Source organism: Setaria viridis, chromosome 1 (assembly GCF_005286985.2).
Source record: "Setaria viridis chromosome 1, Setaria_viridis_v4.0, whole genome shotgun sequence".
NCBI lineage: Eukaryota > Viridiplantae > Streptophyta > Magnoliopsida > Poales > Poaceae > Setaria > Setaria viridis.
Genome location: NC_048263.2, coordinates 32744772 through 32772691, shown reverse-complemented (window position 1 = coordinate 32772691; position 27920 = coordinate 32744772). Strand labels below are relative to the sequence as shown.

The 27920-nt window shown below is 47.5% G+C and overlaps 5 protein-coding genes and 1 long non-coding RNA gene across 10 annotated transcripts; 2 read left to right on the top strand and 4 right to left on the bottom strand.

The window, feature by feature from the left end:
• The first annotated feature begins 5300 nt into the window (after positions 1-5300).
• Positions 5301-7975, top strand: LOC117838784 (protein ROLLING AND ERECT LEAF 2). The gene is made up of 3 exons (XM_034718948.2): positions 5301-6329; positions 6425-6570; positions 6715-7975. Exons 1-3 carry the CDS (start codon positions 5732-5734, stop codon positions 7759-7761), a joined length of 1791 nt encoding a protein of 596 aa, XP_034574839.1. The 5' UTR covers positions 5301-5731; the 3' UTR covers positions 7762-7975.
• A 256-nt stretch (positions 7976-8231) lies between these two features.
• Positions 8232-12131, bottom strand: LOC117838791 (ubiquitin carboxyl-terminal hydrolase 3). Its single transcript, XM_034718960.2, has 9 exons — positions 11962-12131; positions 11716-11847; positions 11556-11609; positions 10431-10536; positions 9730-9788; positions 9573-9647; positions 9096-9144; positions 8901-8977; positions 8232-8512 (listed from the first exon to the last, which is right to left on the bottom strand). Exons 1-9 carry the CDS (start codon positions 12010-12012, stop codon positions 8429-8431), a joined length of 687 nt encoding a protein of 228 aa, XP_034574851.1. The 5' UTR covers positions 12013-12131; the 3' UTR covers positions 8232-8428.
• Positions 12132-13191: 1060 nt separating this feature from the next.
• LOC117865111 (probable enoyl-CoA hydratase 2, mitochondrial) lies at positions 13192-16019 on the bottom strand. The gene is made up of 8 exons (XM_034749233.2): positions 15701-16019; positions 15454-15623; positions 14866-14940; positions 14539-14629; positions 14374-14425; positions 13924-14027; positions 13730-13806; positions 13192-13527 (listed from the first exon to the last, which is right to left on the bottom strand). The coding sequence occupies exons 1-8, from the start codon at positions 15861-15863 to the stop codon at positions 13351-13353; spliced, it is 909 nt and encodes a 302-aa protein (XP_034605124.1). The 5' UTR covers positions 15864-16019; the 3' UTR covers positions 13192-13350.
• Positions 16020-16185: 166 nt separating this feature from the next.
• LOC117865122 (uncharacterized) lies at positions 16186-19413 on the top strand. The gene is made up of 4 exons (XR_011898412.1): positions 16186-16318; positions 16402-16510; positions 17467-17556; positions 19083-19413. It is a non-coding gene; the product is annotated as an uncharacterized lncRNA (long non-coding RNA).
• Positions 19414-21119: 1706 nt separating this feature from the next.
• On the bottom strand, positions 21120-25077 carry LOC117865103 (probable enoyl-CoA hydratase 2, mitochondrial). Of its 5 annotated transcripts, none has more exons than XM_034749212.2 (8): positions 24554-25077; positions 24248-24432; positions 23003-23077; positions 22758-22803; positions 22556-22607; positions 21866-21969; positions 21720-21796; positions 21120-21474 (listed from the first exon to the last, which is right to left on the bottom strand). In XM_034749212.2, exons 1-8 carry the CDS (start codon positions 24723-24725, stop codon positions 21295-21297), a joined length of 891 nt encoding a protein of 296 aa, XP_034605103.1. In that variant the 5' UTR covers positions 24726-25077; the 3' UTR covers positions 21120-21294. The 5 variants fall into 5 exon arrangements, with proteins under 5 accessions (XP_034605103.1, XP_034605114.1, XP_034605081.1 ...); XM_034749223.2 differs by having other exon boundaries at positions 24263-24432; positions 24554-24827; XM_034749190.2 differs by having other exon boundaries at positions 22713-22803; positions 24554-24818.
• Positions 25078-25226: 149 nt separating this feature from the next.
• On the bottom strand, positions 25227-27225 carry LOC117865093 (phospholipase A1-Ibeta2, chloroplastic). The gene has a single exon (XM_034749178.2). The coding sequence runs from the start codon at positions 27041-27043 to the stop codon at positions 25427-25429; it is 1617 nt and encodes a 538-aa protein (XP_034605069.1). The 5' UTR covers positions 27044-27225; the 3' UTR covers positions 25227-25426.
• Positions 27226-27920: the final 695 nt, after the last annotated feature.

The window sequence follows — 27920 nt, the reverse complement described above, 5'->3', positions numbered from 1 at the left end:
TTCAAAGGGATTCCCTTCAAATTGGCAGATTCTACTTCATTGTCTGATTGGGACATGAGAGCATGCGCACTGTTGCTGCATATACTGATCAAACACTACCATTTCATTGGAGGTTTTATCGGTACATTTTTTAAAAAACATTACCAAACGCTGCACTTTTTTTAAACGATTTTAAACGAACCGGCAGTTGAGCTGCTAATTATATTAAAAGAAAGATGTTTTCGGACGGGAAAAAATAATTACAGGCTGCTTGTGATATAAAAGAAAAAACGCACACACCTTGCACGTTAAATTGGTCAACTTAAATATCCTTAGGAAAGGATGCACTGCCAATACAACATCTGGCTCGCATCGAGTATTCGCATGAGAGATTCGAGAGGGAGAAATGCGCAGCCAAACTGAGGATTTGGTCAGCAGACAGAGACCTGAATTTCAAAACCAACCAGACGAGCAGACTAGGCGGTCTAGAATTCAGAGGCGCCGCGCTAAGATTAAAAACAAAAAAAAAAAACAAAAACTAGCACGTGCACGACCAGCACGCACCACTAGAATAAACTAATGGTTCCACCATTGCTTCTGCAGATTGTATTGATGGGTTGGTGCAGCAAGAGGACAACTTGAGGCGCAAAAGAGACCAGATACATTTTAAAATCTACCCGGATTGTGTAATTTACTGCGATGTAATCGATCCACTGATCAGCGAGCAAGTTGATTTGAATAACAGTGACCCCGTGGTTATCCATGAAAGAGAGATGTCATGATTCCACTCAGAATCAGGCATTAGCTGGTGTTTCTATGCTTGACAGCTGGGTTTCAATTCATGGGACGACAAAAGTTTGAAACGTCTGTAGGATCAGGGATTCAGGGTGCGTGCAAGAGGGGCAGGCTAGGGGCTAGTTGTCCGATTTTGGATAACCAAAATCACTACGTTAGCACTGTAGCATACTGTAGCGTTTTGTTTGTATTTGTGAATTATTGTCCAGATATTGACTATAGGCTCAAAAGATTCGTCTCGCAAAGTACAACCAAACTGTGCAATTAGTTTTTGATTTCGTCTACATTCAGTACTCCATACATGTACCGTAAGTTTGATGTGATGGAGAATCTTCTTTTTGCATAGTGCCAAAGTTGGGATTTTGAGGTAACTAATCAAGGCCTAGCTGAACTGAAGACAGACGAGGTTTCCATTTGCCGACAGCCGCAATTTCTTTTTTAATTTGGGCACGTGACTATGAAAAATCAAAGCCTTTTGTCCTTCAAGAAATGCCATATAATAGGCATTGTTAGTGTAGGCTTGTTTTGGCTATATTAAAAAGGGTGATAAGTTTTTGGAGTGGCCTATGTTTGGATGTTGCAGTAAAAATACATGAAACTATGAACAGAAGTTGCAAACGTTGGATTTGAGAACATGCCCCGAAAAAATATTAACAAGACATGCAGACGGTTGCGGGCTCGCGGTTTGCGAAACTTGTCTTCTTTGTTCAGGCAATCAGTTCCATCTTCCGTTCGTTTAAAAAAAATCAGTTCCATCTTCCGTGGAAGTTTTTTTTTTAAAAAAAAAAACTTTGTGCTAGTAAGATACTAACCAGACATGGTGATCAAATCTGAAAACAGAGGTGAAATACTAACCATTATGATCAACTTTGAGAACAGTATAGAACTGTTGTCAATTGGACGAATATCCGATAACGGGATGCCATCAGGCATCAGAGATAAACGGATGGAACAGTCGGATCCCGTGCCCTCGCCCCTCTTCCAAAGCAAGGAGACGGTCGGGACATTTTCAACTCTCCAACAGGTAAAGTAAACCGTATCGCCCCGGTCTCGATGCTGACTCGACGCGACGGTGACGGATGTGGGCATGGCATTTGGACTAGTCGGCCAGTCCACACATGATGCGCACGAGCGGAGAGGTCTTGATGCATGATCACGATACCGCCGTCTAGAACTAGAACAGAAAGCGGCCGGCATCGACCTGGCCAGTGGCGAACACAGCAGCAGTGCTTCCATCTATCTAGAAAAAAAAGGCAAGGGCACAAAAGCCAACAAAACGGCCAATCCTGTGACGCCGGGCGTGAGAGCTCGGCTCGAACGTGTTTCTGGACACGGGTGACTCGTCTCACTCTTTTGAACCGTTTTATGTTGCAGGTTTCCAGCCATGGATCTCCAAAGCAGAGCAGCGTCCGAATCAGCCATTGCAAAGTTCGCGTAGGCCACCGAGTCAGGTTTGTTGACACAAGGACACCTGGCACCGGCCGTGCATCGGTGCATGCTCGGGTAAGCTAGTAACGCCTAGACAGTAGCTCCCGGCGACCACGGCCCCGCGAGCGTCCCGTCAGAAAGGGCCAAAGCCACGTTGAAAGTTGCAGAGTTCAGGCGGCGATATCTCTGGACAGGTACGCCGACGGCCGACCTGCCGCCGCCGCCGTCTCCGCGACGCGTCCGCGGTGGGCGCTGGCCGGGTGGCGGCCTGGCCCGCCCAGCCGCCAGGTATCCACTGCCTTCGTGGGCCTTGATGCGAAGCGCAACCAGATCAGAGCCGAGAAGGCAAAAAAAAAAAACATCGAAAATAAAAGTATGTACCCTGCGCACAAATAGCGTGAGCTGAGCCGATCGCGTTCAGTAGCAGCAGTGCCTCGTGGCAACTCCAAAAGTTTCAAAAAATTCTTCCCCAACATGAGGTATTGGAGGTTATGCTAAATTTTTTTTTCACTATAAACATATCAGCCCACAGCATATCGTTAAAAATTAGCCTCCAATAATCAAAACAGGCCACGTCATCGTATTATACCTATTACGATCCATTGTATTTTTTCCCACCACCATGACCAGGAGCCCCCTCGCGTCGCCAGCCCCTACGCGCACGGTACCCGTCAAAATCCTCGGTCCGGTAGCCCTCTCACGCCACCAGCCCCTGCATAGGAGGATTCACGCCGACAGCCCCTGCGCACGGAGGAGCAGTCCTGCGCCTTCCAGTCACACCGTCAGCCCTGCACACGGAGGACAAGTCACGCCGGTAGCCCCTGCGTCCTGCACCTTCCAAGTCATGCCGAATCAAAATAAGGATTCATGTCCATTGAGGCATGTGGTCGCCGCCGGGCTATTAAGGCCCAATTTAAATGTCTGAAACTGCTAATGCAAAAGTTCCAGATAAATGGTCCAAACTGAAGATCCCAACCTCAAAACAAGCAGAAATCTGAAACAAGAACCCATACCCCTTGACCTTTGTTCCATTCTCGTTTCATGAACGCCAGTATACTCATTTTTTTCTCATTTTTTCAGTTTGCAGCTTTCTGAATTTACGCTTACAATTGAGTCTAGAATAGCATTACACAAAAGCACCTATCAATTGGCTGCAGAGAACATATGTTTCCAGACTCTGAAACAGGCAAAGAAACCAAGCAAATGGCGCAAACTGAAGCCTGAAACAAGCATCAATCACCATGGAACGCAACTTTGCAGATTAAACCAAGGAGACCAACAAATTCAAAATCACCACAGATACATATAATTCTTGCAGTTCTTCATATTGTAGGTTGATTAGTTCTAATGGGTTCTCCAAAGAAACAATAAGGTAATTGTACACAACATAGAGCCATGAGCAACACTGCATCGATCTTGAGCACTCCGCGGGGTCTCCTCGTAGATGAGGCTGGAGATGCGCTTGATGCCGCCCCTCTTGGCCAGCCTCTGAATCGCCGGCTTGGTGATGCCCTGGATGTTGTCGCGGAGCACCTTGCGGTGGCGCTTGGCGCCACCTTGCCCAGATCCTTGCCGCCCTTGTCACACCCCGACATCGTCGGAAACCGAGAAGCTTCGCTCGCAGCAACCTCCGACTTCCATTGACGCGAGATGCGGCGAACCACGGCAGCAGGTCGAAGCCCACCCGGACGAGGCACTCCCTCGCCACCTCCTCCGGCAACCCAGGGATCAGCTCACCCCACCGCCCTACTGCTCGCCCCTCCGGCGTTGCTACCCCTCACCTGCCGCCACCGCCCTTCGCCCCGCCCCTCGCCCCACCGGCACCATAGCCCCTCGCCCCCCACCGCCGCTGCGTGCGCAGGAAGGTCCGGCTGCTCGGGTGTGCGGCCGGTGGGCGCTGCGGTGCGGCCCGCGCCCGGGAAAAAAATGCGCACAGGCGGATTAGGGAAGACTGGGCATCGCGAAAATATGCGGGGCGAAGGGTGTTTTTTTTTTGCGTCCCCAATCTTTTGGGGAATTTTAGGTTGACTGTTGGAGTTCTTTTTCTCTTTTTTTTTCTAAATAAGGTATTGGGTAAGATTAGCAGCCTTTTAAAATTACTCTGAGGCGTGTAAATTTGTGCGGCACAGACTCTACATCCGGCGGCACCTATCATCTCACCAACGTTCCACCCCTTCTTTTTTCCAATCACCTCGCTATACATCCGCCTTATCCTTCCTCCGTCGTCATCCCCGGACCACGGCTTAAGAAACGAACTGCATGATCCGAGGCGCGCTTTCTGGCTCGTACACGGCCAATCAGCCACGAACCATCCGTTCTACGGGGCCGGTCGTTCAGTCGCCTTTTGAGCAAAAGACGTCGCGAAAGCAGGCGCACCGAGCGCGAAAGATGAGGGGCAAAGCGGAGGGTGACGATGGCTCTAGAGGCCTAGCGATAAGCTAGCTAGGCGTGTATCCACGGGCCGGGTTCAGCCTCGTTTTCTTAGCCGTGAATATATTTGGATCCTTCGTGCGGCATCCTCTATCCCTCATCCTCACCACTTTTTTTTTGTTTTTTGAAATGAATCCTCCTCGCTTTGGAGCCGACAGCCCACGATTCGAATTTTTTAACGTGTGCAGGGGATTAAGAAAAGCCAAGATGCTTGAGTCGTCGTCGTCGTAGAACAGCATGATCCTCCACCTTTGCGCTTGCTGATTGCTGTCTACTACAGTGTGCGATGAGAATTTGGACTCCTCGTCCCCACGCCGAGTGCTAAACTGGTGCAGAGAATGACTTGACCATGGACGACCTGGCATATATTCATTTCAAATATGACCGCATGAGGCCGCCTGTATGTCAGTATGTGCATTTTGATCTTCACTGTCCGATTCAGATGATGCCACTTGTAGCTCATAGCAGCATCGATCAAATTCAACCAGCTTTTTTTTTTGTTGCGGAATCAATTCAACAAGAGCTTTGAGGAAGTGGTGAGCTGTTCACAATGTTGCACACAGCTTTCTTTTAATTCATCACATTCCATACCTATAGTAGTTTGTAGCTAGAGTGCTCGCGTGTACTGACACGTCTCGGCTTATAACAGTTTACAACGGTAACGCGGTGTGCGCTTTACGCTCAGCTCCAGACCTTCAGCGAATCGATCGGCAGAGGTACGTGGATGGGTGTGGGATCCCCGTCCGGTGGACCAACCCAACCCTGGAACACCACGCATTTGTTACGCGTAAGCTCCATCTGAATATGCGCGCGCGGTGCTCCCTCCGGAACCTTTTCCCACCACCTTCCTGTCATCCCTGATCCACCGTCGCCTTTCTCCCGCTCGATCTCCGTCCCATCCTTTGTGTTGGTTGCGCGTTCATAACCGACGATCGACGAGCCATCCCCATTCCCCCCGATCGACGCCGATAAGTACACTCCCTCGAGTGCCACCCGCTAAACCCTCCTAAACCTGCTCAGCTGCTTCATCAGCTCTTCACCGTTCGCTCACGTGATCCCACGCACATCGGCCCTCGCGGTCGTCGAAGCAAAAGCAAGAATGGGAGCCGCGTCGTCGAGGGAGGCGGAAGCGGCCCGGGCGGCGGCGCGGGAGCACACGAAGCGGTGCCGGGAGCGGCGGCGGCTCATGCGGGAGGCCGTGCGGCTGCGGCGGCACCTCGCGGCGTCGCACGCCGCGTACCTCAGGTCGCTCGGCGCCGTGGCGTCCGCGCTTATGCGGTTCGCGGTCGGCGAGCCGCTCCCGGTGTCCGACCACACCCCGCCGGCCGTGCTCGTGCACCGCGAGGTCGCCCCGTCCTCGCCGCCGCCGCTGCTCCGCGCCATCGAGCAGCACCAGCGGGAGCCGCAGGAGCAGCAGCAGCAAGAGGACGGCGTTTCTGTTGACGTCGGCGCCGCGGCCACGCGGACCGTAGGCGTCGGCGCGGCGGCGGCCACGCGGACAGAAGGCGTCGGCGCGGCGGCGACGGCCACGCGGACTGAAGGCATCGTCGGCGGGGCAGAGGAGGAGCTGAGGATTGTGGTCAGGCACCGCAGCCTCGCGGAGGTCGCGGCGGGGCTGGAGGAGTACTTCATGAAGGCCAGCGCCGCCGGCGACGTCGTGTCGAGCCTGCTGGAGACCAGCACCACCGAATACAAGGGTAAGCCACCGCGTCAGTACTCACTATCACTGATAGGCCAATGGAAAGACATTCGCACGGTGTGTAACTGATTAGTTACCTGAACTTTCCTGCAGGTGGCTCGCACAGTTTCCTGGGCGCGCTCTGCTGCGTGTCGGCGCCAGCGGTCGACCGCGTCGACAGCATGGGAGGCCGGCAGAGGCACAGCTCCACCTTGCAGCAGCTCCTGGCATGGGAGAAGAAGCTCTACAAGGACGTCAAGGTGAACAAAGAATTACTTACAGCAACATATTGATGAGCCAATTTCTTCCTGCATTATTGCTGTTGCTAGAAGACTAAAAGTCAAGTCACGAAGACAGATCTTCTTACCACTCGGACGATGTAATGGTCTTGCAATGCAATGCAGGCGAGGGAGCGGCTGCAGATCAGGCACGACAAGAAGCTCGCGGTGCTGCGCGACCAGGAGTACAGCCGGAAGATCGGCGTGGACATCCAGAAGCTCAAGTCCGCGTGGGACAGGGCGCGCGCGCAGCTCGACACCGCCACCCAGTCCGTGGACGCGACCGCGTCCGCCATCGCCGAGCTCCGGGACACCCACCTCGCGCGCCAGCTGCTGTGCCTCTTCCACGCCACGCTCGACATGTGGCGGACGATGCGGCGGCACCACGAGGCGCAGGGCCGGATCGCGCAGCAGCTGCGCGGCCTGAGCAGCCGCACGTCCACGGAGCCCACGACCGAGATCCACCACAAGGCGACGCGGGCGCTCGAGGCCGCCATGAGCACCTGGTGCGCCACCATGGCCGCGACGGCGAAGCACCAGCGCGACTACGTCCACGCCGTCCACGGCTGGCTGAAGCTGACGCTGGCGCCGGTCAGCGGCGGCGGCACCGGGGCGGCGGTGTCGTCCCCCGTGGCCGCGGAGCTCGCCGCGTTCGCCGATCGGTGGGGGAAGGTGCTCGACCGCGCGCACTGCGTGGATGTGCTCAAGGCCATCAAGGGCTTCGCAGCCGCCGCCCACGCGGTGCACGCGCTCCAGGGCGACGAGCTCCGGGTGGCGGCGCGCATGCGGCGGCGCTCCCGGGAGCTGGACCGCAAGTCCCGGATGCTGCGGCAGGTGGAGAAGAGCTACTACGACTCGTACCTGCCCGGGGGCATGTCGCTGTGGCACTGGGGGAGGCCGATGTGGAGGGAGGACCACCTGCAGGCGCGCGACGCGCGGAACGAGGTGGCGCAGCGGAGGGACGAGATCGAGGCGTGCCGGAAGATGGTGGAGGACGAGATGAGGAGGCACGCCAAGGCCATCGACGCCACCAGGACGGCCACCGTCACCTGCGGGCAGGAGAAGCTGCCCGCCGTGTTCCAGGCCATGGCCGCGTTCTCGGCCGCGCTCGCGGACTCGCTGGAGGCCGTGTGCAGGGCTCCACTACAGCAGAACACCCACACGCAGCAGTAGCTATACATCCGTTCATTCTTTTTTTGCGTTTGCATTTTTCAGTTTTTCGCATCTATACATACATTACAAAATGCAGAGAGAGAACCAAATAGGATTTAGAAATAGTGAAATACGATAGACACAAGACAGTAGACATTACCCTTTTTTTGCCTGTGTATTCTTAATCCCTGTACCTGCATAAAATCCCAGCATAAATTTTTCTTTGCTTGACTAAGTGGTAATTGATTCCGATTAATCGCAGCCACATAGGTTGTATACTTGTCTGAGAGAAAATTGCCACCACTCGCGCGGAACAAATAGAAATGCTAGTTTCGATAAATCAATCTGCGGAGGAAGCGCCAGAGAGATGCAGGAACGAGAAAACGCCCGTCAGTGGTAACTATAACACCCGAGTCTCCATTCGACATAAACTGGACTTAAGTGAAATCGTGAACAACAAATTTTATCTCCATCAACAAGGCACGCGCATATCAACCAAACATCTCAGGTCATATGATCAAAAATCTGTGCAACGAGCACAGCTTCATGCTTTTGGTAACAGTGTTTTAATTTGTTTTCCCCTATTCAAACATTCTATTCGGTGCAAGTAACCAGCTGTAACCAGCACAACTTAAAAGAAAAGGGGGCCTGTCTTCTGCCAAAGAAAACCTATCCATCACAGTTTACTTCACTGCTTCGAAAGAGCCATGACATTGAAGTTCATTGAATTCGGGTTCTCCGCAATTCTGGCTTTGATGACCTTTGCAGCATCCTGTGAACAGGTTTCAAACAGAAGATCAGATCACACCTCTATTACAGAAGAACAATTAAAAAAATGAAAACAGACTAAAGATAGGTCGATATATAAATAACGATAATCATTTGATATGTTGCATCAGGCAAGCCGAGAAAGATACTTAAAGCTCAATGGATACACACTTTAGCATGCACCCTCAAGGACAACTCCAGGTTTATATACTTTTATTAACAAAAGGGACAATAGCACCGAACTTTCCAGATTTATGAACTTTTTAGTTGCAAAAGGAACAATAGCACCAAACTTCCTGGTAGAAGAAACTACCAACATGACAAGTGGCCGACTTCAACATATTTCAAAAGGAAAAAAAATCAAAGCAAACAAAACGCAAGGAAATATTCACCTGCAACAACGTTTCTGGTGATGAAAGGCCATGGGATATGGGTTCTGATTTTCGTCCATCAAGCTCATAAAGTTCACCTGATGCATGCCAGGAAAAAAATTATACAGCTTACCGACAGACAAAACATTAGTGATAGGTGTGATGCTAACAATAAGATAAGCATTTAACTAGGGACCATATAGTGGCACCACCTACCATCAACACAGGAGAAACATACAAAATGTTCATTCACATCAACATTGGCCTGCACAGGAAAGCGAGACAATTTTAAGATGACAAAAGTAGGAGAACAAAATTTAGGGTGGAACAAAGGACTTATCAAGAGAACATTTATCTATTAATCTTCCCAATCCCAATAGTACAACGAGCTTTTGGTATTATTGAACGTTCCTTCAAGAAGCATATTATAACAGTGCCCTGTTGGTAAAGACATTATTTACAAGTCCCAGGTTACCAGCCAAACTAGTAAATGGAAGCACATAAGCTGCAAACTTCAGCTCTTATAGAATGCCATTCTGTCAGTAACGTTTAACATGGCAACTTGATTCAGAGTGAACAATGTCAGCCATGGTAGCAATGCAAAAGGAAAAATAGTTTTGAAATCCAAAGAATAATGATAACACTGCATCCCGATAATATACATATCAGAATAAACTGCTTGGATGTGCTTACGTCAGTGTCGCCAGCAGTTGCAGCAACAGAATGAGCATCCTCCATCTCATCGTCCTCCTCAAGAAAGGCAGCACGCTGATGATAGTAAATATTTTGTACGTGAGAACAAAACAAGATTTGATTATGAACTGTGTAAGTTCCGTATGCTAATATTAACCTGGACTGGATCCATATCAGCTGTTTTCTTATAGAACTTCTCAAAATAGGACCCCTCAACTGCAAATAAGACAAGCACCCATTAAGTCATAATACAAGTCAAACAAAATTCCAATTCAAACTACTCTATGAGAGGCACGTGTTCAAGCAAACAAACTAAATAAGTTCATGACATACAGAAAAAGTGGTTAGCACATAGAATCTACAATTGAGACAGGCCTTAAGTTGTCAGAACGTGCTTTAATGAAAATATGAACTACGCTTACACAATATTATGTGTTAGAAAGCCTGATCGGGATATGAACTTTCCTTGTCCAAGTTATCAAGGAAACAACAGGCAAAACAAGCCTGATCAGGCAGATGTATAACAATATTTTCTCCTACTTGTGCTTATTGACCTCTCAAGCCACATATTCTTGATTACATCCTGACATCATAAGATAGTAACTGTTGGTGGATAGTCCTGAACTGAAATGCCTACGGGTTACTGTTGGGAAAACTAACTGAAACAGAAAAATATCACTCAAGTGGCTGTTTCCTGAATATTAGCTTATCTCGATCTGCAAATTTTTTACCCATTATTAAAGGCACTTTTGGCCTTTCATGTTAGGTCATAGAGACATTGTGACTAAAAACAGCAGGCTGTAGACTGAAGCGTAGACAGTACACCAATAGCTAATAAATCCAAACTTCTAAAATTACCTAGCTTGATTTGAGATGTGGCATTCCCTATTGCATGAATAACACCAACTGTTCCACATGCATTACCAACAGTCTGCTTTGTAAAGTATACCTTCTTGCTCAGATCCTGCATCATAAAGTTCTCTGGGATTAAAAAAATACAAAGAAGCAACATCCACCTCAAAAACATTCTCAAGGTAAAAAATGTTTCAAATAACTCAATTTGTCCAAATTGGAAGTCATTAAACCACAAATTGATGTTCATCAGGAAATTATGCATGAGTTAAGTAGAAAAAAAGAAGAAACAAAGGTATCTATGACTAGAATATCACATGCTTTCATACATTTAGACAGAATAATAAAGGAAATGGAAGCCAGAGGAGAATGCATCGATTTCATTTGAAAAATGAAATTGCTAGTTTATTACAAAACTCAAGTGACAAATATGAAACAAAGGCTGGATATCTTATAAAGCTTTGATAGTAACACAAACATGGTTGATAAGAGTGTCTGACATTATATCTGCCCAATCAAAGCTGTGACGCACCACGGAAAAAATATGGTGCATGCCATTTTCTGGTGTAAAGAGAAATGTTCAGTTTTTGTTCTTGAAGGGCTGATTAATTGATCAACCACCCAAACATAGTACTATACTTGATTCAAGTAGTTAACTGCGCTGCAGTGACATCAGATTCTGTGTGGATAGAGCAATACTGAGTCAAAACGAAAAATCCGTGCACAACTCCTTATCTGGTAACACATACGGCACTTATGGGGTGTTTTGTTTGAGGAATGGGGTGGTGCATCACCTTCTCACTCCTCAATTTTTTGTTTTGTTTCGAGAAATGGAAGGGTCAGTCACAAAAGTTCATACATCATTTCAAGGACCAACAGACTGTCTTGAAACTAGACGAAATTTTGACCCCAAAAAAATCGAATTGCACTCCTAAGTCCTAACAGATGAAATTCCAATTGGCAAAATAGCCTCCCACTTTGGAAGACTTGTGTATGGTTTCAGACTAAAACTTATAAACCCTACTTTAGCACACCGAGACAACAGCGTATAATCAAAGTGGCCAGGGCATTGTGTCGAACACGTTAAATGCAGGGGACAGCAAAAAACAGAGCAGGAGGACGCAGCCGTACCTTGCCCTCTGCAGTCGATGCGCTAGAAGCGCCTGGTTCTTCCTTCTCCTCGTCCTGCTCAACGGAAGGCAACGAACCCATCAATCTCTGCCTTGGGATCACACAACCAAAAGCAAAATCGAAGCGGACTACCAAATGGGGACAGGAACTGGCAACTTACCAGGGAGGTGAGCGGGTAGAGGAAGAGGACGGCGAGCACGGGCTGGGGCACCATGGCGAGCAGCTCGTCGTCGAGGCCGTAGACGTCGCAGAACTGCACATCCCCCTCGGGAACCCCCAGTCCCCACATGAACTGCACGCGGCCACCCCGTGGCAGCACTAGCAGTCAGAGAGAGCGGCCCGAAACACGGGAGGAAACGAAACCCTAGTTAGCACCGGCGGCGGAGGCGGGGCCGCGCGAGCTCACCTGGTTCATGACGTCCGGGTTGGCCTCCAGCGGGATCCACCGCTTCCCCATCTCGGCGCGCGGCGGAGGAAGAGCAGAGCGGGTGGCGACTGGCGAGAGAAGAGGCGAGGCGGCGTGGGAAGCGAAACGAATGCAAGACGGGTGTGGGGGCTGCCGTGCTGGGTGTGGGTTTTCGGATGCTCCGGGATGGAAACGGAAAAGCTGGGACGCAGGTGGCGTACACTGCACGCCCTTGTGCGGGCTAGGCCGCGCACGGGCTAGAACATGGGCCGGCTGGCCGGCAGCCGCGTGGGCCAGAAATCCTATCCATCTTCACGAAGGTGTTTGAGATCCGGGTAAGAAACGAGATAAATCGGTTCTGCATCAAACTCTAGCCCTCTGCCTCCCACCGTGTAACTGCCTCCTGCGCCGTGCGCCCGTGCGCCGCCGCCCGGCGTTGGCACCGTCGTGACCCGCCACGGTTGGCCGGCGCACCGCCACGGCCTCGCGCGCATCGCTGCCGGCCGCCAGAGCCGGAGAAGAAGCTCCAGAAAAAATGTTAAAAATTCTTTTAAAAAATGTTGAAATAATTTTTTAAAAAAATGTTGGATCAACATTTTCTTAAAAAGATGTTGGTTCCACTTCTTCGAAATTTCTTGAAAAATATTGCTCAACATTTTTTGAAAAATATTGAGGTTTAACATTTCTAAGTACAATTTTTTCAAAAAAATATTGGTCAAAAGTTTTTATCCGTTGAAAATGTTGAATGAACCATCATCAGTTGGATCTCGGTGATTTTGGAACGAAAATATGAAGTTAATCTTTACTGAACTTTATAGTTTAATCGCTTAACCATCTTCCGGTTTTTCGGTAGATATATAGGAGCACCGCATGGGCTCTTTTGTTGGTTGGTCGTCGTCGTCGTCGCGTTGCTTCTTCTTCGTTGACTCACTGCGCGGCTGGGCCGTAGGTGCAACAACTGGCAGTCTGCAACGCCGTCTTTTTTTGTTCTTGGGCTCCTCATTTTTCTTTCAGAAAACGCAAACTTGACTACTACTGTATGTAGTAGGATTGGATAATTACATCGCACAAACTTATAAGCAACAGCCGATGGTAATTTGGGCAGCTTCATGGCAGGTTTTAGGCTTGTTTTGGAGCATTAGATCCAAACCCAGTTCCCTTCCAATACGTAGGAGAAATGAACTGCATTCCAATTCATTTCGGAATAATTTGGCCTGATCCCCATCTATCTAAAGTTCAACGCCGCAGCCAAATTCACTTCGAAATAGGTAGCATCCCAGATGCTGAGGTGCAGCTTTATTTTTCTGAAATTTACAGAAATATGAATGTGGACGCATCATTCCGCTGCTATTAGGAGTATTATGAATTTAATTAAGATCATCTAAAGCCCTACTTTCCTGTGTATACAGGTTTTCTTTTCTCCGCAAATGCTGCTAGACCTTCAAGACGATCCTGAGTGTGCAGGACTTGCTCGTAGCATTCTTCTTCAACAGCCAGTGCCGAGGTCATGTCTACCTCTGCCCCTTGATTGATGGCCTTCTTGGCCATTTTTATCGCTAACGGACCCTGAAACAAAAGGCTAAAAGCTTAGAATTTCAAGAAAGATGGAGCAGTGATCTAGGAGGAATCAATTTAAGCAACGGATGTGACAAGTATAAAGTAGATAACTAGATACTGTAATCTCAGATGCTTCTTGCTGAGAATTCTCAGATGGCAAAATTGATCTTTTTGACAAATGAAGCACATGATTATTTCAGCGGCTTCTTACTTTCTGATTTATCTCCCGTGCAAGTTCAAGAGCCTTTTGATAAGCTTCGCCAGCAGGTACACAGTAGTTTACTACTCCTGCCATGTAAAAACACGTCAACGTGATTTTTCTAAAAAGCAAAACAAAAGCTAGAGGATATTCCTAGAAACAAGAACTCCTAGCGCAGGACGAAAAGTCAAAGCAGCTGAATTTACCCATAGTTACAGCTTCCGCCGCATCGAATCTACGACCAGTGAATATTAGCTCCTTTGCTCTGGACCTTCCAACAATCCTAGGAAGGCGTTGTGTTCCCCCAGCTCTACATTTGAAGGAAATGGATGCTAACAGATGAAGCATATCATTTACAACTGGACCTCCAGCTCTCAAAGTTAATTGGATAAATTCTCCTCATGCCATTGCAATGTTTCAAGTATAATGAGCAAGGCAGCAACATTTTCTTTTTAGTTAAAAATTTACATTCAATGCTGCAACATTTCAATTTTTTTTAGACAAAGAAATTTTCAGCTTTAAATTCTATGACAAGAGGAAGCTTGGCTAGTTAGTACCACTAGTTAAATTCACCAGGCTAGAACAACTCCAGCACCATACAAAACAAATATCAACAAAATATAAAGATTTACTTATGAAGGTAAAGTGCCATTTACCCAGGAATAATAGCAAGGCCAGTCTCTGGCAAGCTGAATTTTGCATCCTTCCCTGGTAAGATTTTGGAAAAAAAGAAATGCATTCATATGAGCTTGAAAGAAAGGAAGAAAGCTTTGTTTCCTTAAGGTAGATGAGATTTGATCACTGCAGAGTAAAAGCATTACCACATATGCGAAGATCGCATGAAAGAGCCAATTCTAAACCGCCACCGAAAGCAGCTCCTTCGACAACAGCAATTGTAGGAATTGACAGTGCCTGCGTATACATTTTGCAAGGCATACCATTCTAAACATACTATACAAAAAAATTAACGTCCATGTGGAGGATTCATGCAAGCACTGGTCAAGTGGTCAGTAACAAGGCAGTTGGGCATGCATATTATGGTGTCTTGGTATCTTTATATAAAGTTTGCATCACCAAGGATGTGCTAATTTATGAAAATTTTGAGAGCGACAGTATATAGAAGAACATACTATTGTTACACAACAAACCTCAATGGATGAAAATGTAGATCTTAAGGAGTTAACGAAGTCCCGAGCTTCAGTAGGGCCCATTAACCTCCTTTCCTATCAACATAAAGGAGAGGCTGTAAAATCACTGCATACATCATTTTTCTGCACAAGGGATACATATTTTCAGTTCTATAATTGATATAAAGGTCAAACAAGTGCAAACGGCTAGCATTTGTTTAGCAAGTCAAGCGAGCGAATTGCTTCCTGAAGCAATCCTGTAAACAGTGCGCAAAAACTGAAAGGCAGTTGCAATGTACACTTATTGCTAATTTTAGAGTGCTTAGTGTCAGTCATCCTACTGATTACTTGAAATGTGTTCGCAAGATGATTCACGTTGCTAAATGCAATGAATCAGCTCTTCTCCAAATAAACATTCAAAAAAAAATGTGACGCTTTGGCTAAATGGGAGGCGCACCGCATATCATTGTATGTCAGTGCTACAGCAACTTAAACAAACAGTAAGCAATTGTTGCCGCTGAAAGATACTCCGTACCAGCACAAATCACAAATGAAAGAGTCCTAGCAAGCAAAATCGAACCTGCAGAATAGAGTCGATGCAACGGATACCTTGAGATCGGCGCCCGCGCAGAAGACCCTGGGCACGGAGCTGGCCACCAAGACGACGTTGGCCGCCGCGTCGGCCTCCACCTCCTCGATGGCGCTCCGCAGCCCGTGGAGCATCTCCTTCCCTACGGCGTTCTTGGCCTCCGGCCGCTCCAGCCACAGCTCCACGATCCCTGCAGGCAACGAACTACAGGTCGGGAACAAGGAAATGCAAAATTTTCCCCGGGATGGGGTGAGAACAGACACGGACCAGAGTCGGGCGCCGAGAGCTTCTGGAGGCGGACGGGCCCCTGCTGGGTGAGGATCTGGAGGGCGCGGACGAAGAAGGCGCTGTGGGAGGAGGCCGCAGAGGCGGAGGCGAACGCCGGCGCGTGGCGGCCGGAGACGGCGAGGAGGCGCCGGAGGCCGAGCATGCTGGAGTGGAGCGGAGCGGCGGGCGAGGAAGAGCCGGGCGAGACTGGGAGACTGACTGGGCGATGACGACTTGTTGAGGTGTCGAGAGATGGGCAGAGAGACGCAACAGCGCGCAATATTGATTCTCTATTCGCGCGCTAGTTTCACAACCAACGCTCGATCCGACATCTCTCCATTCACCTACGCAGCCCCCACCCACACGCGTCTCCCGGACTCCTCCCGCGAAGCTGTCGCGCGTCATCACGAGGGGACCACTTCGCTGATGCGGATCTCAGATTCAGAAGGACGGCAAGCGGAGGTGCTGGGGGCGCAACCCTACGAGGCAATTACTAGAGCTTGACACGGTGGTGGATGGTCAGAGTTGCGGCCGTGGAAGGGACGCCGGCCTTGAGCAGTCGGCGGCGGGCATGGAGGGGTGGACGGCCTCGAATGTTGCGGCAGGAAGCAATCCCAGGCAAATCGCCGCTCCTTGTTCCATTTTCCCCTTCTCCATTTTCGCTTCTCACTGCCTTTCCATTTCACTTCCCTTTTCTCTAGATAACCGCTCTGATGGATGAAGTTTGAGACTGCGAGGTTCATGGCTGGCCAATGAAGGGGGAATGTACGAGCACAGAGTCTTAGAAATCCATTGCATCGATCAATTGTGGTACGGATTTTTTTTCATTGTTCCTGTTTAGTACTTGTAGAAGCATTTAGCCCTTGCATCTCTCAAAGTATTAATTAATGTATTGATGTGTTACTCTATCAAAGTCTTCTTGCTTAAGTCATCCTCCTAATATTTTCTAATTTCATTCGAATGAGTGTACCTTCAGCAGGTTTCATTCCCATTTTTGTTTGATAGAAAGCATACTGCCCAGATATTTACAGGGTTGATAGTTAAATAACTTCTTTACAATGCCTGGTTTAGTTTCTAATATTGTGTTCACTATCAATAATCTCAGTGTTCAACTCAACTGCCATGCGTTATGATCCTCTGAGTAACTCATTAGTCACTACTGCTACTGGAATCACTGATTAGTTCGTTATTTCATTGCATGACAGAGCTAACTATAGTCCAAATGGTAGTCTATTAGAGCAGGAGGTTACCTGAAGGAGAGGTGGTTCTAGAGGAAAGGCTTGAAGGTCATATGTTTTTTATATACTGCAGTTTGATGATAACAGGCTAACATCAGCCTGCAAATCTCTTTATCACTTGGCTGTGCGTGTGGTAGTAACTTTGCACTAGTTTTGGGAACAATAGGTTACTTGTGTACGAGGTGGCTTGGTAGACAAACAAAAATATTGCAAATGACAGTAACTTTGGATCTCATAAATTCTACTTCCTTTTTTCTTGGACAGTTGGACCAAGAGTAATTTGTATCGTTCGAGGGGATCGGATTATGAAACATATAGATTCATTCGTTACAATATTACATCAATCTGTAGCAATATAGATACAGATATCTAATGGGATTTTTCTCTTGTACCTGTTTGCTCGATAAAGCTGGTTGAGTGGTATTTTAAGTTGTGCACTTGTTTTGATTCCATAGAAAGTGATTTTCATAAATTTTCATAAGACGAGTGGTATTTTCATAAATTTAAAACTACCACTTCTATATTCAGGTTCAATCTGTTCCAGCAAAATAAGATGAGAGATGCTTGAAGGCTGGAAATGTGGCAACAAAGCTATGAGTCACTTTCTGCGGGATCCAGGTATGCTTTTGATTGATCATATACTTTTTGACATATTTTTTTCCATGTCAATATGTTAGATCTAGAGATTATTGTATACATTTATTTGTGCAAAAGTTATGTAGATATTTTTTTGGGCATATCAATAACTTGGTCCGATAAATTATTATATGTATACATTTTGCATAAGTTATGTAGATAAATTTTGTTCATGTGAAAAAAAGTTATGCTAAAAACTTATTATATATATTTTCTAGATAAGTTATGTACATAAATAATTGATTATGTCAAACTTAGGGATATAACTTTATAGTACAACAATTTTTGCATAATTTTTTGTCATATTTTTTATGCGCAATAAGTTGGGTTGTGATATTATTTTATATATTTTGATGACAATAAGTTAGGAGAGAGATTCAAATAAAATTTTCTGCATCAATTATGTACATAAATTTTGTCATGTCAATAAGTTAGGCAAAGAACCATTTTATATAGTTGTGCGCATAAGTAATGTACATAACTATTAGTCATGTTAATAAGTTAGTGATATAAGTTATACACATAAGTTATTGACCATCCCAATTTCAGGGATATAACTTCACACGACAACAATTTTTTCACAACTTTTTATCATAATTTTGTCGTGCAATAGGTTAGGTCCACATGCAGTTGGTTCAGTTTTTTGGATTATTAAGTCAGGGAGCAAGCAATGCTGGGAGACATTGTCTATATTGCACTCAGGGTTATTACTCTCTAATCTCTGTAGTTTTCTTTCAACCCTTTTTCTGCATGATCTTGTATGTCCAAATTATTTGTTTGGTACTCATGAATAGTTTTTGTTTAGTACTTAGGAATGTTTCCTTTTTTTGCAAATATATGACTCTGTGCCTGAACTACTACTTTAGCATTAGTTTATATTCTTTAAGTGGAGTTAGGGACCTCAATATAGCTCATCAAAAGTAATATTCTGCTCATTTTTTAAGGAAAATTATTATACAACTTTGTTTGTGAAAATATTACTAAATAACTTTTTTGCAAAAGTTATGGTCTGGAAAAACTTTGTTGCAGAATGTTACGTAATAAGTTTTGTCCTAAAAATGTTGTTACATGACCTCTCTCTGAAATGTTATTATATTTCTCTATGAAACGTTATGGAATAATTTTTCTCTAAACTATTATGGAATAACTTCTTCTGAAAATGTTGTTTAATAACTGTTACATGGAAGAGTAATAAAGAAAAGATTGTGCTGAAGTTTTATAGAAAAGTTCTCTGAAAATGTTATCTACAAAATGTTCTCTAGGCATTTTTTTTCTAGATAACTTTCGTAAGCTAATATGTGCAGAAAAGTTATGAGCGGATTTTCTAAATAGGTTTTATAAAAATTTTGCTATATAACATTTATTCATAATTTGTGCAGAAAATGTTCTCTTCTCTTTTATTCAAGACATCTACTGTATTTATTTGTTACCTTCAAAGCAAATACAATATTTTACTTGTGAAAATGTTATATACAATCTGCTAACTTCATGATCCTTCCATATTGCAGCGCCAGCACAATTTCTACTCCTTCTGGAATTGCCCTTTTTGGCAATAGCTAGTGAGTAGTCACATGATTTGTATTCCAGTTCAACACCAACCGATCTAGTATCCTAATTGTGTCTGCTGTTGTATAGGCACATATGCTGCTCAATTTTGTTCCCCTTAGTTTGTTTTGACTCCAATCTACCGCATGTACACAATACAAATGTGGTCGTAAAATGATTTGTGTCGCTAGGCCTATTCAGTGCATTTTTGTCTCTGTATGTTCTCCCTGTCTACTGTGCTATTTAGTATTCCTAAGGGATAGCGATCTTCAAGAGAAACTTTTCCCTTCAAAAGTTTGTTCAGCATAGGTCATTCACATAAGTTAGACATAAGAGTTATTTGTTATGCACATAAGTTATATACACCAGAAGTTATATATCAGTTATAAGCTATGCAAAGAAGTTATATATTTTTAAGGTATAACTTTTTTCCTTCACAATTTTTTGTATGATATAAGTTGCACATAGATTAAGCATAGAATTATAACTTATGTAGGTATAAGTTTATACACATAACCTATAAGTTATGCACACAACTTATATGTCTCAAGTTATATACCGGTTATAAATTATGCACTGAAGTTGTATATGAGTTATAAGATAATGTTTTTCTATTTTTTTAATATCCGCATAGCCATTTGTTTTTGTATTTACTTTTTTTGAGCCAATGCGAACTCAAGTTCTTTTATACAACATATAGCCTATAATTTATATATATGTATATAGGATGTGTCATTAATATAATAACATTGTTCCATAGCAGTTTATGTAAGTTGTGGCCTCAAGTTTTTGTCTTATGTTATTAAATAATTGCATATAACTTTTTGCACATTATTAGTTATGTGGATAAATTTGTGCCATGTCAATAAGTTAGGATGAGAGACAACAATTGTCTATACATATTTTTTCGCATAATGTTCGTAAATTTTGTATGTGTCAAACAAATAGATCATTTATATATATTTTTTATGTGCATAAATTATGTAAATAAAGTATTGAGTATGTCAAACTTAGGGATAAACTTTAGAGAACAATATTTTTTCATATACTATAATATAGAACTACTGACTCTATTCTCAATTTCTGTTACTTGAAATGATAGGCTGTGCCACATGTACACAGGGTCGAGCAAGAATTTAGATCAGTTGTATATGGAAGAGAAATAAGGGGCAAAGTTATATATGACAACTTGTGTATACATTTTTTTTGTTACCTTGAATGCTTTTCTGAGTATTTTTATATACAATTAAACATATTTTTAGTATGAAAATGGTATTGAAACTAGCTTTCATCGTCGAATTCCCCACCCATTTTTTACTCCTTCATCCCTAACTGTCCCGAATGATGGCCTGTTAAAAGAGAATCCAACGGAAACTAGCGCGTTGAAATAAAAATGGATCGTGCAACGCACGCGCGGAAAAGAAAAAGCACGCGAAAAGAGAAATTGGCGGCGGGGGCCGCGTGCCCGCAGAGCTGTGCGCACGGAAGCCCAAAAAGGAAAGCTGCTAGTAGCTGAAAAGGGTAACTCTTGCTGGCGCGCGTGCGCCGATTAGACGGTCCCGCAACAGCGTCGTTGGATAGGGATCACGCGGCGCGGATCGAATATTATAATAATTGGAGCAGGAGGTCTTGTAGGAGAGTAATCGGAACGTGCCGTAATGCGCCAAGCTGCGCGGCGGCCGGCGGCTGTATTGTTTTCCAATCTCATCTCCGGTCGCGGTCGCGGTCTCGCTCTCGCGGACGAGAAAACGCGGCGCGCTGCGGTCGTCGTGAGGCATGCCCGGATGCGCGCGTTGCGGAGACCATGGCAGCCTCCGTCTCTCCGATATCGTTGGGACCTTACGACCCATGTCCATGAGCGAGACTCTTGACTCTTGAGAGCCCCGTGCTCCCGCAGCGCCGTGAGCAGTGAGAGCCGCTAGCTGACACAGCCCTCGCTGGTCTTAAACAGCCACCGCCGCCGCCGCGAGCTACAGAGTACAGAGAGCCACTTGATGGCATTGACGGATGGGCCTAATGCAAGGCAGAAAAATCGTTTAGAATTGGCCCACGCAGCCCGGTCTGCCCAGGCAGAACAACCAGGCTGAAATAGGTAACTGGGCCTCCATCGGTAATCCAAGGCCAGTTCACCGCTTCTCCTTATCTTTTACAAACACTCCACCACCAGCCAACAGCTTACTTTCCTGTGCAGACAGGCTTCCTTTTCTCGGCAAACGCAGCCAGGGCCTCAAGGCGATCCTGCGTGTGCAGCAGCTGCTCGTAGCACTCCCCTTCGACAGCCAATGCCGAGGACATGTCGGCGACCTGCGTCCCCTGATTTATAGCCTTCTTCGCCATTCTTATCCCCAGGGGACCCTGCAAGAAAGAACAACCATGCTCGGAGTGGTTAAAGGTACATGCCGCTGGATCAGTGGCCCCAATAAAATTACTCCTGCAACTTTCACTTATTATGCTTTTGATGAATTCGTTCCCGCAAGTTCACTTGTACTGACAGAAACTTGTTCTTATTTGTATACTGTGGCATGTAAATGCTTATTCAGAAACGTGAACTCATGGTGAACTTCCCTGTGTTCAGAAGTAGGATTAAGAATGATTCTTACTTTCTGCATTATCTCGCGTGCAATATCAAGAGCTTTTTGATAAGCCTCCCCTGCTGGAACACAATAGTTTGCAAGTCCTGCAATGCAAACACATTTAGGAATCTTTCCAATAAGTAGGCAAAAATAGGTAACAAGGCTAGCCTTACCCATCATTACAGCTTCAGCTGCATCACATCTCCGGCCAGTGAATATCAGTTCTTTTGCTCTGGACCCCCCTACGATCCTAGGAAGGCGCTGAGTGCCTCCGGCTCTGTTAGTGCAGCAAATGGAGGTTATTTTCACCGAGATAGATTCTTTTCGTCATTTTGGAAAGGTTTTGTACACTTTTTAATGTTATAGTAAGAAAATGCATGTACACTTACTAAGTCAAAACATGCAGTGGCAAGTTCCATCATGACAAAGAAAACCACTGTCCATTTTGGTTCTAGAAAAATAAACACATCATGTGAAGTCGTGCTTGTCGGTGTCGCCTTTTCAGCATCAGTGTTTCAAATTGACTATTTGCAATGCACTTACATTGATGTAGACGTCTACTTCTGCAAGTCACTTATGTTTGCATCTTTTGTGTTAAAACTTTTTTGTCAGCCAAGTTGAAGAATAGTCTATGTTAACTACAAAGTCAGTCTTCATGTGTAAATGGTGACCAAATCTTCCTCAGCAATCACATTCTATTGCAGGATAGGAAACGGTCAGTTGCCACCCTATGAGCTGAGCAATTTATTTTGATAAAATAGCATCCAGTGATAAAATAGCAATTTATTTCAGAACATCATGATAGGTTCTTAAACCATTTGTTTTAGAAAGTAATGCACTATGTAGGCTACATAATCACGTACCCAGGTATAATGGCAAGGCCTGTTTCTGGCAGTCCAAGTTCTGCATTTTCCCCTGCACGTTAGAGAGAAGGTATACACTTAAATATTCAAAACACCAGGAAATAGTTATCCCACAGGATGAAAGGAATTTGGTAATATTCCAGATTAAAGGCAACACCACATATGCGGAGATCACATGAAAGAGCAAGTTCTAGCCCACCACCTAAAGCAGCTCCTTCAATGACAGCAATTGTTGGAATAGGGAGTGCCTGTTCAAACAAACTGTAATTCCTGAGCCCTGTAAGTATATGCACATAGAACAACCATGGCCAGTGATAATAAAAATAATAAGTACTGCAAGGAATCTGTATATACATGTGCGCATTCATACGTTTATCATTACTCATTTTGTTGATCTAATGTTATAGATGCAAAAGGGCATGTTAAATTTGAGTTCAAGGAACAAACCTCAAAAGAAGAGAATGTAGACCTCAAAGATCTAGCATACTCTCCAACTTCAGAAGAGCTCATTAGTTTCCTTTCCTGATAACAATAGTATTGCTCTGAGATGCGGCCCACATGGTTTCATTATTTGCTCTACATGATTACGATGTTCTTTAATTCATGAACTGAGCTAAAGGTCAAAGACAAGGGACAGCAGCAAGGAGTCAAGTATTAATGTATTGATTATGATGTCAAACAAATTGGTTGAGAAATCAATGTCATCACAGGAAATGCAAACATGATCTTTAGCAGCATTCTGATGTTTATTACATAATAAAGGTTTATGATAATCATTTTATAGCTGCTAAGAGAAAAGAGAAATACACTAGAAATTTCTTAAAAGAAAAAAAACATCCAACCTTTGTTTTGACGGGACATAGTCATGGTCAAATTGTAAGGAAAGTTGCCATCGTTTTGGATGTTACAAATAATGATCCAGAAGATAATAAATAATCTAAAAACATAGAAACAAATAACTGCAACTTAAAGTTAGAGCTTGAAACATAGAAGAGCCAACAAAAGAAGCAAAATATTAAGAAGAGGGAGCAAGAGATGAAAAAAACCTAAAGATCTAGAATAGTTTTCATTGTATCGTGATACGAATTTATTGTATTCAGTACATAGTAGTATAGTACTAAATTATACAGAATCATATCTTGAGCAAACACACAAGCACATGTGCAATCCTAGTACTTCAAGTACTAAATAAGTTTACAGATCTTCTAATTATCCCTCTGAGAATTCACATGTATTCCTCTTTAAGCCACACTCTCTATTCTTTACTAATAATTATAAATCCTAGAGTTTCTAGAATTGCCAATCAAAACATTCTTTTTATAAAGTTGTCTTTGAAAACATGAACCTCATCCCTCTTTGTCTCATATAGTTAGACGCTACTCAAGAAACCGACTCCCCTATATGCTGTCTGGCCATGAGTCTTTCATTTCCCCACTCCACTCCACTCCAGCCATTCCTTTTCTTTTAACAATTAATCTAGCAACACACAATTATTTCTGAACATCAATGTCAGCATAACGCAAAGTTCAGCCATCAATTCCGCTAGCAACATCTTGCAACAACTCTTTAATCATCTATATAACTCATCTAGAATTCGCACATGCACCTACACCACTTTCGGTTGTCTTCTATTCGAACAAAAACTCGTGCTTTGTGTTCCAATGTCTAAACGACTAGTAAACCCCATCTCACCGGGCAAGTCCAGACCTTGAGGTCGGCGCCTGCGCAGAAAGCCCCCGGCACGGAGCTCACAACCAGGACGACCTTCGCCGTCGCGTCGGCCTGAATCTTCTCTATGGCGCTCCGCAGCCTCCTCATCACATCCCAATTGATGGCGTTCTTGACCTCCGGCCGCTCAAGCCTCAGCTCTAGGATCCCTGATCCCGGACACGGGTCAAGATTCAAGAATAATCAAAAGGAGGAATTTTAGAGCAATTCTGAATAATAGGCAGAACTTTTAAGAGGAGACGGTGACAGATAGGTGGCCAGGTCACAGACCGGAGTCGGGTGCCGAGAGCTCCTGGAGGCGGACGGGCTCCGGCTGGGCTAGGATTTGGAAGGCGCGGGCAAAGAAGAGGGAGTGGTGGCCGGTGGTGGATACGGAGGCCGCCCGAGCGTGGCGGCCGGCAAGATAGCCGGAGACGGCGAGGAGGCCCCGCGGGCTGCGCATTCTGGAAGGGGGCAGTTGGAGAGGCGCGTTTGGTGCTAGCACTGTGATGTGGACTGTATAAAAATGCTGCTCGTGACCGCAACTACTGCTAGTCTACTGGTAGTCTGGTACTCACGTCATGGTTGCATACGTCCAATAAGACACGTGAGAATTTAGCTAGTAGGATACAGCTTTGATCGATCAACTCTTACTGAAAGGCCGCAACAGCCTTGCTTCGATCCAAAGGAGTGTTGGAAACTTGTAACTTGCAACTAAAAATGTGAATTACATGATAGTAATAACTTGATCGTCAGAACCTGCACAAGCTTACAGGACTTGCAGCAGAGATTTTTTTTAAAAAAAATTGGCCTTTCTGATGCTATGATGTTGATCTAATTTAGAGTTGAAATTTTCCAAGTCCTCTTCGAGACTTCGACTACAGAGGAGAGCAAGTCTCTCTCAGAAAGAAAAGCTGAACCAGAGAGCAATTGGCAGTGGTAACTGGCAAAGAAAACATCAAGCTCACGATTTTAACTAGAAGATTGATTGATCTGCGCACTTGCGCTTGCTTAGTTTTTCCTGTACATGCATGGATTATCGAAAAAAAGAGAGCGAAAAATGAGAGGGACTTCCCCGCTCGCAAACCGCAACTAACGAAAGAATCTTCTTCCTTCTACAAAATTTACAGGACGGGCCACTGAAACAGACGTGATTTGATCCCGTCACGAGGAGGGGCTCGCGACGGCGCAGTTGCCGTACGCCATGCTCCGGCCGACGTCCGCCGGCGCGGCGGGGTCGACGCCGAGCTCGCGCGCGCGGTTCACGTACTCCTTCTTGACGTTCCCCCTCTGCAGCTGCAGCAGCCGGATCACGCTGCGCCGGGCGTCGTGCCGGAATGGCCGCCCCGTTCCCGTGAACCCGTCGATGAGGTGCAGGTACGCCTCCAGGTCGTGCCGGCACGCGGGCCCTGCGTCGGGGCGGAGGCACGGCGAGTTCTTGCTGTCGATCCGGAGCTCGGCGCCCACGTGGTGGTACTGCTCCTTCTTGTGCGGCAGCCGCGGCGCCACCCCTGGCACCTTGGTGACGACGTCGCCGGCGTTCACGATGCGCAGGACGTTGACCTTGCCGCTGCTGCCGAGCCTGTCCACGAACGCGGCGTTGCCCACCTTGGGCCCGCCGAAGGAGACCACGGCGACGGGCGGCGCGTCGGGGATGGACGTGGCGACCTCGTCGGCGACGAGGAGCGCCAGGGCGGCGCCGAGGCTGTGGCCGACGACCGTGATGCTGAGCTCCTCGCCCTTGTACTTGTCCATGAGGCGGCGTACCTCGTCCATGACCTCCTCCGACAGGCTCTTGACCTTCTCCCCGGCCGTCTTGTAGAGGCTGAGGAAGCCCCGCGCCACCTTGGGCTCCTCGGCCCCCGCGTCGGCGCCGTCGCTGCTCTCGCCGTCGAGGGGCACCAGCGAGGCGCGGAGGTTCTCGGCCCACTCGAGGCAGGTGGCGGTGCCTCGCAGCACGATGGCGATATCGCGACGGCCCATGCGGGCGACCTCCCGCTCGGACTCGCAGACGGCGACGTAGCCGATCCAGTTGGACTGCTGCGTGAGCCACTCGGGGGTGTTGGGGCGCTTTGCCCACGGCGGCATGGACAGCGCGGAGGTGGCGAAGAGGCTGCGCGTGGGGCGGTAGGAGCGGTCGGGGAGCATGAGCCCGCGGTGCCTCGCCGACGCCGTGGGCAGCGAGTGGAAGGCCTGGTACGCCGCCTGCACGAAGTCGCCGTAGCGGAGGAGCTCGCGGCGGAGGTCGGAGTCGAGCGGGTCTAGGAGCCCCGCCCAGCCGCCCTCCCCGTGGAGGCTGCGCCAGCGCGGCGCGATGGTGGACCTCGGCGATGCGCGCGGGGAGTCGGCGGAGAGAAGCTGCTGCATGTGCATGAGGCTGCGCGGCGACATGTGCTCGTCGGCGGCCGTGCGCGCCCGCATCCCGGGCATGGGCACGAAGAAGGACAGGTTCAGCGCGTTGAGCAGGCCGTGCCGGACGCTGAGCGGCTCCTGCTCGCCGCCGTCCTGCTCCGGCTCCTGCTTGGCGGCCCTCGGCACCTGCGGCGGCTTCCCGAGCACCTTGTCGAGGTTGTCGATGTGAGCCCTGGCGCCATCCGACGCCGAGGTAGTAGAAGGAGGCGCGGAGGTGGCCGAGCGGAGCGCCTGCGCCGGCGTGTTGGGGTTCAGCGGCGACGGGTCCCGGCGCGGCGCGGCGCGCGGCTGCAACGCGGGCGCGGCGTGGCGCGGCGCGACGTGCACTGGCGCGGTCGTGGGCGCGGTCACCGCGGCTGCAATTGTCATCGGGTTTGCCTCCTGCGTCGGTAGCGGCGGCCGAGAGAGATCCTTCCTAATCGATGCGCGATGTGCTTGCTGCTACCCTGCCCTGTATGTAGCCTGTAGACTGCTCACCAGGTCCCCTGAGCTTGCTCGCTAGCTTCCGAAATGTGAGATGACACGGGGGGCGAGGGGGTTTTATAAACCGGGGGGAGGAAGCGGCCAGGGCGGGGGAGGAAATTTAATGGAGTGGTTGCCACTTGCAACCGGCGACTCCGAGGGACGTCGCTATTCCGTGGCCCCGAGGCACGCGACACGGTCATCCGTCGGGGATGGGTGCGCTGCTGCGTCCGCGCCCTGCTGGGTAGGGCTGGGCCGCCGATCCGATTTGCCACGGAGCGCGGCAACTGCCGCCGAGCCGAGCCGAACCGGGTGCCTGCCCTGCCGACTAGTCCACGCCAGCGACAGCGTTGCCAGATGCCAGCCGCGCCGCTGCGTAGCGTAGCAACGCGGTGCGCGCGCGGGCGCGTTGGACCTTGCTGCCGCCTTGACTCGGCGTCCCTGTCCGTCAGTTCTTCCATGCGCGGATGCGCCGCCCAGAATCGCTGGGTAGAATTGGCGCCGGCGACGTCGTGACGTGCTCCTGGGCTCCTGGCGCCCGTGGCCCGGTCCTCGTTTTAGCAATTCGCCGAGGAGAGCGCGTGTGTCCACATGGCCGCGCGCGCCCGGGAGTCTCGCGTATGCGTACGGTTCCAGGTCCGGTCCAGGTAAATGTTTTTTTGGCAGGCGAACAACCACGCGACGCGACCGCGCGGGCCGCGGGGGCCTGGATTCACACATCTGATCTGGCGGTGACGCAGGGCGCGCCGACGCAAGCAAAGCGGTGTTGACTGCCGCCGAACTG